Below are 10,440 nucleotides of genomic sequence, written 5' to 3' on the forward strand. Positions count from 1 at the left end.
ACATTTACGTCAATATTTAACATCTCATTTTTGTATCTTCTTTTCCCCATGTGTGGAATAAAATACCATAAGACATCCGACCTCTGACCATGTCATGTTTAATCACATAGTACACATCACCGTCATGATCAGGGTTCTTGAAGCCTATCAGTACCAACGAGGGCTAGTCGTTGGCCACGTAGATGGTGGTGTACCGCTCCAGCATACTGATGTGGCTCTCCAGCTGCCGCATGGCGTGCTCCAGGCGCTCCTTGCGGTGCTTCTTGGTGATGGTGTCGGTGACCATGGACAGCCCCTGGTACTGCCGGTTCAGGTCCTCCCAGTTCTTCTTCAGGCCCTGCGGTGCAGCGGGGAGACCCAGTCCTCAACAAACCATAGTATAGTGTATATATAACCACCACACCTGTTTGTCCCCTGGCAGGTACTGTAACACTACAATTTGTATCACACTTATAGACACATGACATGTGACAAGCGTCCAACACGTAGGCTAGTACATATTTTGTGGCCAGTTTTTGCATGTTTTGATTGATTACTATTATTTTCTTTATTTCTATAAGAATCAAATACAAAACATACTAAATATAATAAAGTCATTAAAAAAATAAGCATCTAATTGAAATTCTTCTGTTGTTAATAATACAAATTTGGCCAACTTGGATTGTCGATGGTCCGACTCTGGGCCGACATGGGTCCGACTCTGGGCTGTCTTTAATACCGCCTTGAGGCTAGGAGTGTCTCTGCTCCGCGCCTTACCACCATGATGGAGCTGCGCTCCTCCGCAGAGAGCACCTTCATGGCTCCCTCCTTCATCCGGTCGCTGACGTACTGGTCGTACTCCTGCTGGGCCCGCTGCACCTCCTCCCTGCGCTGGTTGAGGTACTGGGGGGTCTCCCCGTAGTCCTGGGGGCCAGAGGGGGACGACAGGTCAGGCTCCTGATGAGTGACATGGACAGACACCTGTACCAATTCCTTTTCCTCCATAGTCTCCTGATCATTTTGTGGTTCAACAGAAACATTGTAAAAAGAAAGAAAGAAACAAAACCTGTTTTGAATTAGATCTTTTTCCCTTTAATTGTCTTGCCGTTTATTGCCCTGAGTGCTCAAGAACATTTATTTTGAGAGGTTTTTGCTTCATTCATCGTTGTGGGACTTGATGACCAATGCAAAGCTATTCAAAAACACCATCATTTTTAAAGTTGTCTTCAAACAGTTCAGACAACAACGCAGGATAGGCAAATAGAAAATCCATTAAAACCAACATCATGAATTGGTGTTATTCGTCCAAACCACCATAAGGATAGAAATGTTACAGCTGAACCCCTGAGTGAACCCCTGAGTCTACCCCTGAGCCGACGGCGAGTCTTCATCTCCAGGCCCCCAAGCCCTCCTCCTCCTCTACCTTCTTCTGGATGTACTTGGGCACCAGGCCCGAGTCCTCCAGCAGCTGCCTGTGGCCCCGTTTGGTGTCGGCGTAGATGGGCTTGGGCTTCCTGGGCTCGGACATGGTGGTCTCCACGACGTTGGTCTTCACAAAGTCCTTGTTGCTGTGGAGACCCATGAGAGGGACGTCCAACCTGGTCGGGACGTCCGGCTTCCTGTGGGTGTAGCTGTGCTCTCCGGCTTTAGTAGACGCTTTCTCTGAGTAAGTAAATAAATGTATATATAATATATACGTCATCTTTATATTATACATGAAGAGATGGTGCAACATTACAGGGAGAATTTGAAAACAAGACCTGGCATGTTTCTTTATTTAACACCCTTCAACACAAGCTTTATTGGTAGGGATCACATTATAAACACATTAATGGTTACACGTCGTAAAGACATTAAAAGGACAATGATTCCATGACAATGAAAGATGATCCATTAAAAGAGGAATGTAAAATATTATTTGATAACCAATAATAATATGGTAATCAAATAAATATAATAGAGAAAAGCCAACTGTCAGTGTACTAAGATAAGGCTTTTCAGAGAACAAAAGCCATCTCGTTCTTATGACTGGTGTACAGAATACGATTCATATCCTAGCACGACGTGCTCCACTCACTTTCAGGTAGTTTGTTGTCTCTGGAGTTCTTTTGTAAGTATTTGTCTGGAGACGGCATCTCCACCTTTGCAGGCCCCATCGTCTTCATCGCATCTTTGCTCGACTTCTTTTCCTGCACAACCGTCGTCCTGAACCTGGAAGTATATCTGGACATGCAACCAGTTTGTGATGAGTATGTTGTTATTATTCCAAATATGGATGTCTTATTGATTATTATTCATTCTCCTTTAAAATGTAAACAGAGACCGAAAGACAGTCAGACAGACAGACAGACAGAAAGACAGACAAGCAGGCAGGCAGACAGACAGACAGGCTTATACAACAGGGTACGACCTCACCTCTGAGGTTTCTCGATTCTGACCTCCTCCCTGGGGATGAGGGTGTGGATGCTCTCCGGTGGATACTCCATGGATCCGCAGGGTTCAGGTAAATGTACAGTAAGCGGTGGTTCAGGTAAACTAAACGCACTATGACACAAATGAGTGGTCTGCTGCAGGGGGGCGGGGCTTGGTTTGTTTGCAAACATGCACCCTGGGATACGGTTGCTAGGATACTCTAGGGAGAAAGCCGAGTAACTACTACAATAATTGTAATAATTGTTGTTTTTATTTTCTATTATAGGCCCATTTTCTCGAAAAATGAATAACGATTAAATGGACATATTAGCGGCAATCCACATTTATATTTTATTTTGAGAAATTTGACTTTAGCCGGGTTTGACCGCACGGCCACACCGTAGCTCGAATAGAGGGGCGTGGTCTGCACACCGGACAGTAAACAAGCCTGTTTTCCTTCTGTACCGTTAGACACGTGTCTTAGTGGTCAGTGAAGTACAACAACATAACGTAAGTAATATAACATAACAAGTCACGGTTGGAACTGGTCACAAATACATAGCGTTGACTTTAGCCGCAGAGGATGTCTTAAGCCGCCGTTCCCTCCACGGAGTGTCCTATTCATGAAAATATAAGTCTTATCTGAATGAATTTAACAGTGATGAAGTCACCAGTATTGCTCCTCTACTGACATCGTGCGTAATCCTCTTTGCATCTGCCTTTGGTTTCACAAAAATCTACGTTTGTCATGTCTGAGCAGCTTTCTGCTAAGAAGTCTGAAGCGTCTTCTTCAAAGTGTTCTGAGGTGACTTAACTTCAAAGCCTTCCTGACAGAAAGCTTCTCATGCATGAAAAACGCACATCTTTGTGAAACCAAAGGCCTGTGATACAAAGAGGTTCACCCAAGCTGTCCTTAGAGGGGCTATATTGGTGAGATTTAACTTGCAATCAGAGCAGATGGGGTTCTCCATGGAGGGAATTGCGACGTCCTTTTGGTCGCTGGCGGCTGGCATTGACATTAAACTGGCAACGTCAACACTATGAGATAGAACATTCTCGTTAAACATACACAATCCAAATAATGTCATGATTTATCTCTTTACGATTCACAGGCAAGCCCAATGCGTTGGTTAAACGCCAGCCGTGCTGCACTCGGAGCTGTCAGACGCTACAACCCTGGTCCCTCATCAGCTGCTACTGTATCATGGCTTTCTACCAAGAGCTGCTGGCTGGGAGACCAGAACATCTTGCTCATGGGCCCGCCCGGAGCAGGGAAGACATCTGTGGGGAGAATAGTCGCCCAAAGACTCGGGGTTCCCGCCATCGACGTCGATGACGACATCCTGGAGAAGGCGTGGAGGATGCCCGTCGCCACCAAGCTGGCAGCCGTCGGCGGCGAGTGTTTCCTGGAGGAGGAGGGACAAGCACTGTGCGGCTTCTCCGCGGCGGGGAGCGTGGTCTCCCTGAGCGGCTCCAACCCTCTGCACGCCGCCGCCATGCAACACGTGGCGCGGAGCGGCGTGGTGGTGTACCTGGACGTGGCGGCAGAGGACATCCTCCAGAGGCTGTCCCTGATGAAGGTGAACCGCATCGTGGGGCAGGAGGCGGGCGTGTCCATGCGGGACATCCTGGGCTACAGGAAACAGTTCTACGAGCGGTGGCTGGACATCAGGGTGTTGTGTGGCGTCGGGGACACGGTGGAGCAGGTGGCGGAGAAGGTGGTGACCGCCGTGGAGCGGTACCACCACCCGGACGCGGAGACCTACGTGTCGACCCGGGGCGACTCTGAGTCCCCCGCCCGCAGCAGGACACACTTCAGCGACGTGGTGATCGAAGGCCTGGCCCCGGACGGCGGCCTCTACGTCCCCCGAGGGGGCTTCCCCAAGATCGACGCCCGGGAGTGGCTGAGGCTGGCCGACATGTCGTACGCCGAGCTGGCCTCGGCCATCCTGGAGAAGTGCATCCACCCGTCGGACGTCCCGGCGGTGGACCTCCGGGCGATGACGGCGCGGGCGTACGGCGACAACTTCTCCAGCCCCGCCGTGGCGCCGGTGAGACACCTGGAGGGGAACCAGTACGTCCAGGAGCTCTTCCACGGCCCCACGGCCTCCTTCAAGGACCTGGCGCTGCAGCTGATGCCCCAGCTCTTCTCCCACTGCCTCCCGCCCGACTGCAACTTCCTGGTGCTGGTCGCCACGTCCGGGGACACAGGCAGTGCCGTGCTCAGCGGCTTCGGGGGGCTCGGCGGTGGCGGGGGCGAGGCCCGGGGCAGGACGGGCGTGCTGGTGTTCTACCCCCAGGACGGTGTCAGCGACGTCCAGAAGCTGCAGATGGCGTCGTATCGCGAGGGCAACGCCAGGGCGGTCAGCGTGCGTGCCGACTTCGACTTCTGCCAGCGCTCCATCAAGAGGATGTTCGGGGAGGGCGGGCTGGCGGGCCACCTGGCAGTGGAGTACGGCACGGTGCTCAGCACGGCCAACTCAATCAACTGGGCCCGGCTGCTGCCGCAGGTGAGGCGCCAGGCTGGGGCTGGAGCCCAGCGGCCCACGGGGGTCGGGGATGAGAGCCGTCCTAACTAGCCGTATGGGGGTCCACTGCATGTCGGCTTTCTGTCTTTGAGATTTTATTGTTGCGGTTACACAGGATCCAAAAGTAGGTTTGAATTTTTGTCATCAATCATTGTCTTTTTTTCGTGTCACTTTTTTAATGATTAGTATTTGACCTGTATTTGACCTGATCGCTCATGCTTGGTGTGTAGTTAATACTGTACACGGTTTCCCGCAGGACATGTGTTAGTTAAGGGGGTGGGGTTTGCCGTCAGGCCGGGAGGGTCTGCTAAACAACATTGACAAAATGACAAATGAAACAAGAACGGTTAAATAATATGTGCACTTTAAACTGAGCTGTAAAGTGCTGTTGGACACCCTGCTCTACCATGTTTCGCTGACCTATGACCTGTCTATCCCAATGCAGAGCTTTTCCAATCAGCCAACCTTTTCCAATCGTTTTCGTTCAAAGGGACAAATGCAGATGATTACTTTCTTTGAGATTGGTCCAGTATTGAGTTAGAATGCTGCAACCGTAATCCACAAGCGGGCTGCAAAGTCATCCTTGGGGGCAATAGCGCCCATCGATCTATTTCCTAATTTTTTCACCACTGACAGACTCGGATAATATCTATGGAAAGGATCTGAAATTTGAAAGTTAAATTGTCTCAGGATATTTCCAATCTCAAAATCGTACTCTGCCTTCTTCTCTTAGACCCAAAACAATCGGTTAATGGTTCCAGCTTTAAAAGTCGAACGGTTCGCCCCATGTTGCCCGCCAGGTCGTGTACCACGCCTCCGCCTACCTGTCCCTCTTCCGGGAGGGTGTAGTCCGGTTCGGTGAGCCCGTGGACTTCTGCGTCCCCAGCGGGAACTTCGGCAACGCCATGTCCGCGCTGTACGCCAAGCGCATGGGCCTGCCCGTCGGGAAGGTCATCTGCGCCTCCAACCGCAACCGGGTCATCGCCGACTTCATCAACACGGGCGAGTTCGACCTGCGGGGCCGCCCGCTCGCCGCCACCGCCTCGCCCGCCATCGACATCCTGAAGCCCTCCAACGTGGAGCGCCTCCTGTGGCACGCCAGCGGTGGGGACGGGCGCCTGGTGGCTGAGCTGTACGGCCGGCTGGAGCGCGAGCAGCGCTTCGTCGTCGCCCCCTCGCTGCTCGCCGCCGTGCAAGAGGAGGTGCAGGCGGGCTGGTGTGGCGAGCGGGAGTGCGCGGCCGTCATCCGGGACGTGCACCGGCGAACGGGCTACCTGATGGACCCTCACACGGCGGTGGCCAAGGCAGTGGCGGACAGGCTGCAGGGCGGCGGGGCGCCCGTGGTCATCTGCTCCACCGCGCACTACGGGAAGTTCGGGCCGGCGGTGCTCGGCGCGCTTCAGGTGAGCTAGCACGTTTGCTAACACTTGCGCTCGCGCGTCTGCCTGCCTGCCTGTCCGGACGTGCGGAACCCTCGAGGTGTTGCAGTACATGCTGGGGTCGACTGTTCTCCTCTGCCCGGTGTGCACGGGACTGTAGACCGACTCCTTATGATGGGAAGATGTAAATGTAAAAATGTTTAGAAGTCTTTTGTTTAAGATCCCAAAAGAACCGACCACAAGAGGCAGAAACTGGGAAGTTAAATAACATGGAGCATTAGCCCCCATCCGTAGTAAGACAGGGGGCAGACGTTTAACGAGTCACGGGGAAACAAGAAGTGATCGGGACTTTGATGTACTCTAAGTTACAATTATTTTGTCCTGTAATTCTACTTTGTTAACACAAACATTTACAAAGTGAATTTTTCTTTAACTTTAGTTTAAATTAGTTTATTCATTTGTAGTAACCTAACCTAACCTCCACCTCACCTCACCTCAGGTCGAGCAGGCCCCCAAGGACCCCCTGGAGCAGCTGCAGAGGCTGGGGTCTCTGGCGCGGTGCGGGCCGGGGGTCCACCGGCAGGTGGTCCGCTGCGTGGAGGGGGGCAGCGGGCAGCGGCCCCGGGTCTGTCCTGCAGAGTACGGAGCTCTGGTGGCGCAGGTGGAGGACATGGTGGAGGCCTGCTTCCTCAGAGTCATGTAGACACACGCTCTCTGTGATGGAGCTGGATTCATTGCATTGGACTGAATTCTATTCACATCATGTATCATGATATTAATTCATTGCATTGCATTTATTGAATGAAGAACTCAAAGTGCATTACAAAATAATGCACCATAATAATAATAATATCTTGTGTTGCCTGTTCCAAATCTTTTGATTCCGATTTTAGGATATTATTTGCCTGACGCTTGTAAATTGTCATGAAGGAAACGGACAGAGGAGGTTGTGCTTGTGATTAAGAATCATCTCTGCTACAAATACATCTGTTTACCACTAGATGGCGCTATCTACCTCATGGCCTTGACAGTCAGCGTGATACTGTAATGGTCTACTGTAAAATAAGGATGAAACAAGACAGGGAAAATGGAAACAGATCTATTTCAACCTCCCTCAGACCATCTCCACGGTCTTGAATGATGCCATCATCCATCGAGCCTCCAGACCATCTATCAACAAAGTCATGTCATGTGACTGTCAGAAGTTATAGCCATAACTTATGTTCGGTTGAGTTGACATTGTAAATAGGAGGGACAGTGTAATCAACATGTCTGAATCATAATTGTTACTTCCACATTCTATAATTACTCATTTTCAATGTGTATATTTTTCAAATATAACTATTGATAAAGGGATTTCAAATAACTTGTTTTTGCATACTGAAATATTTTTGCCAATAAACTACAAATATCACAGATTTTTTCTCTGTCTCCTTTCTCTCATCCCCTCTTCTCCCCCTCGCTAATTATCTCCCCCCCTCTCCTCAATCCCCCCCCTCTCTCCTCTCTCACTTGCTTCCCCCCTACCCCCCTCTCATTCTCTCTCCATTTCCCTTTTTCTCCTCTATTTCTTTGTCGGTCTCTCTAGCCCCCCTCTCTCCTATCTCCCCCCTTCTCTATTTTCCTCCCCTCTCTCTCTCCCCTCTCTCTAAGTCCTCTCTAATGATTATCTTATAGAAGGCTACGGTCCAGTGCCTGCAGAGTCGGGAAGGGGCCCTGACAGCTGTGAGTTCATTCCTCTGCTCATTACCAGTTGCTGCTAACCTAATATTTCTCCAACAGGGTGTCTCTTAAACAGTGTACGTGTTGGATATCTGGAGTGCGTGCCTCGATATTATCCTCTGGGACCGCAGTTACAGAGCTTTAGGACTAACAGTACCAGTTCCCAATAGTATTCTCTAGAAATGAGTGACATGTGTGTAGGAGGTCTTTGCTACAGCCTGAGCCTACTAGCTCTGTTTTACTCAGACATTGGTTTGAAGCTGCTGTAGGCTGTAGTAATGTATAGAGCGAAAGCAGAAAAAAAAGCTTCTGATACTAAACATCCTAAATCAAGTCCCTTCCTCTCATATAAGGCCTGGTGTGCTGATTGGTCAGCATATAAGGCCTGGTGTGCTGATTGGTCAGAAAGAGCTGGGAGCGTTCTAAATCTAAATCGCCACATATAGGCTATACGATACGATAATACTTTATTGTCAGGGCAAGTCTAAAATTTAGGGCAGAAAGCACAACATAATCGTACTTGGCATTTCACTCACCAATAGCTGAGGGATATAGCTATGCCTTTTCTAACACTCTACTTGTCTAAATATTTATTTATGAAATACAGTATGCGTTGACATAGTACAAGAATCTGAAATGGACGTCAAAGACCGCAGGCGATCGCTCCCAGAGGGAGCGGGCATGGCGTTGTAGCATTGCTGGCAGGGTGCATTATGAAGCATTGCTCTCTTTGGGAACAATATAACATGTTTTATGATTGCTCTCTGACCTCACGGTAAGTGATACGTAGAACCGGTTGACCGATCCTTTCATTTATTTGATCATTCTGGGAGTGTGTGTGGGTGATGGCTGGTCAAGCCTGGCAGAATCAGACTGATTGGACTCTGGGGCAGGGTGAGGCTTGCACACCCGTGCACATTGATTGCACAATGTGCAAAAAAAGTGTGCAGCCTCGCCCTGCCCCAGAGTCCAATCAGTCTGATTCTGCCAGGTGAGGCTGCTTAAACCAGCCATCAACCACACGCACTCCCAAAATAATGAATCATTATTTATCCTAATTATTATGCATTATTATTGTTTTATAGTTCATTTGATTGTTTCACCCCAGCAAGAACCAACAGAATGGGCCTATAGGTTTCCAAAGTATGCCTCACTTTAGTAATATCTCTCTCTCTCTCTCTCTCTCTCTCTCTCTCTCTCTCTCTCTCTCTCTCTCTCTCTCTCTCTCTCTCTCTCTCTCTCTCTCTCTCTCTCTCTCTCTCTCTCTCTCTCTCTCTCTCTCTCTCTCTCTCTCTCTCTCTCTCTCTCTCTCTCTCTCTCTCTCTCTCTCTCTCTCTCTCTCTCTCTCTCTCTCTCTCTCTCTCTCTCTCTCTCTCTCTCTCTCTCTCTCTCTCTCTCTCTCTCTCTCTCACGTATCTCTACCTGAGGGGTATTCCATCAACCAAGCTAAAGGGAAAGCCGGGCTTATTTCGCTTAGCCTTGCTACTTTCAGCTAGAGTTGCGTTCCATTAACCTGATTTATGGGAATCTCCGCTAAGTAACCATGGCAACTCATCCGACCTAACTAACTGGTCAGTAGCAGGCTAACTTTCAGGCTTACTTGAGCGGTAAGCCTGGATTACGCGGGCTCACGAGATATGTATTACGCGAGCTCAATATGTACGATGTTCAATTAAAATATGTTACACTTATGCATTCAACAGTTTGTCGATTTTTTTTTTGGTCTTTATTGACACTATATCACAACATAACGGAATAAATAAAGGGATTTATACGTTTCTCTTGTCCGTTCTGTTTTGTTTTATACTTAATTTTTTACTATTGTTTTCTGTAGTATGGGCTGTTTCACAGCGTTTTTTAATATGTTCTGATGAATCTGACGTCAACGGAAATGTTGCAGCTGTTGATGGTTTGATAGCATTAAAGGTTAAGAACACTGTTTTAAAGACCAAGGTTAAGAACACTGCCGCCGGCCGAGGGCCCGAGGGCGGCGAGGGCGGCGAGGGCCCGAGGGCGGCGGCCCAACATATCCTGAAGATCTCCAGGAAATGTTACACATTATATTTGTATCCTGGAAATGTTAGGCATTATTCTTAAACTTTAACTTCAATTCACCTGTGTCACCTTCATATGATGAAGGTGACACATTTGGACAAGTGTGTTAGTTATTTGGAGGCTGATTCCGACTTTATTTTCCGACCAATAACCAAATCTTGTTAGCCAGTTATTAAATGATAAGATTAAATGATTTCCAGGTTTTCCATGGATACTGGCGCCTGACTGGTATCCTGTTACAGAACCTCTGTTACATTTGTAAAAAGGAATCGCTATTTTCATAGTTTTTTCTCGTTTATCACGGCTCTAGTTTTGCGCTTGAATGTGAATGTAGCCTATATAGTCTGATACTTTTGCTTCAGTTT

The 10,440-nt window shown here is 48.9% G+C and overlaps 2 protein-coding genes across 2 annotated transcripts; one reads left to right on the plus strand and one right to left on the minus strand.

Annotated features, from left to right (window-relative positions):
- Positions 1–2,561, minus strand: enkur (enkurin, TRPC channel interacting protein). Its single transcript, XM_056584633.1, has 5 exons — positions 2,395–2,561; positions 2,057–2,202; positions 1,403–1,641; positions 757–903; positions 1–337 (listed from the first exon to the last, which is right to left on the minus strand). The coding sequence occupies exons 1-5, from the start codon at positions 2,463–2,465 to the stop codon at positions 164–166; spliced, it is 777 nt and encodes a 258-aa protein (XP_056440608.1). The 5' UTR covers positions 2,466–2,561; the 3' UTR covers positions 1–163.
- Positions 2,562–2,807: 246 nt separating this feature from the next.
- On the plus strand, positions 2,808–7,754 carry LOC130377200 (threonine synthase-like 1). The gene is made up of 4 exons (XM_056584224.1): positions 2,808–2,901; positions 3,504–4,901; positions 5,720–6,322; positions 6,798–7,754. Exons 2-4 carry the CDS (start codon positions 3,513–3,515, stop codon positions 6,999–7,001), a joined length of 2,196 nt encoding a protein of 731 aa, XP_056440199.1. The 5' UTR covers positions 2,808–2,901; positions 3,504–3,512; the 3' UTR covers positions 7,002–7,754.
- The last annotated feature ends 2,686 nt before the right edge of the window (positions 7,755–10,440 follow it).

This window comes from Gadus chalcogrammus, chromosome 23 (genome assembly GCF_026213295.1).
Source record: "Gadus chalcogrammus isolate NIFS_2021 chromosome 23, NIFS_Gcha_1.0, whole genome shotgun sequence".
NCBI lineage: Eukaryota > Metazoa > Chordata > Actinopteri > Gadiformes > Gadidae > Gadus > Gadus chalcogrammus.

Excerpts from the sequence above, each read along its gene's own strand:
- enkur (XM_056584633.1), bottom strand. The coding sequence starts at position 2,465 with ATGGAGTATCCACCGGAGAGCATCCACACCCTCATCCCCAGGGAGGAG. Across the intron at positions 2,203-2,394 it reads AGAATCGAGAAACCTCAGAG|ATATACTTCCAGGTTCAGGA; the intron begins GTGAGGTCGTAC and ends TTGCATGTCCAG. Across the intron at positions 904-1,402 it reads CCAAGTACATCCAGAAGAAG|GACTACGGGGAGACCCCCCA; the intron begins GTAGAGGAGGAG and ends TCTGGCCCCCAG.
- LOC130377200 (XM_056584224.1), top strand. The coding sequence starts at position 3,513 with ATGCGTTGGTTAAACGCCAGCCGTGCTGCACTCGGAGCTGTCAGACGC. Across the intron at positions 4,902-5,719 it reads GGGCCCGGCTGCTGCCGCAG|GTCGTGTACCACGCCTCCGC; the intron begins GTGAGGCGCCAG and ends GTTGCCCGCCAG. Across the intron at positions 6,323-6,797 it reads CGGTGCTCGGCGCGCTTCAG|GTCGAGCAGGCCCCCAAGGA; the intron begins GTGAGCTAGCAC and ends ACCTCACCTCAG.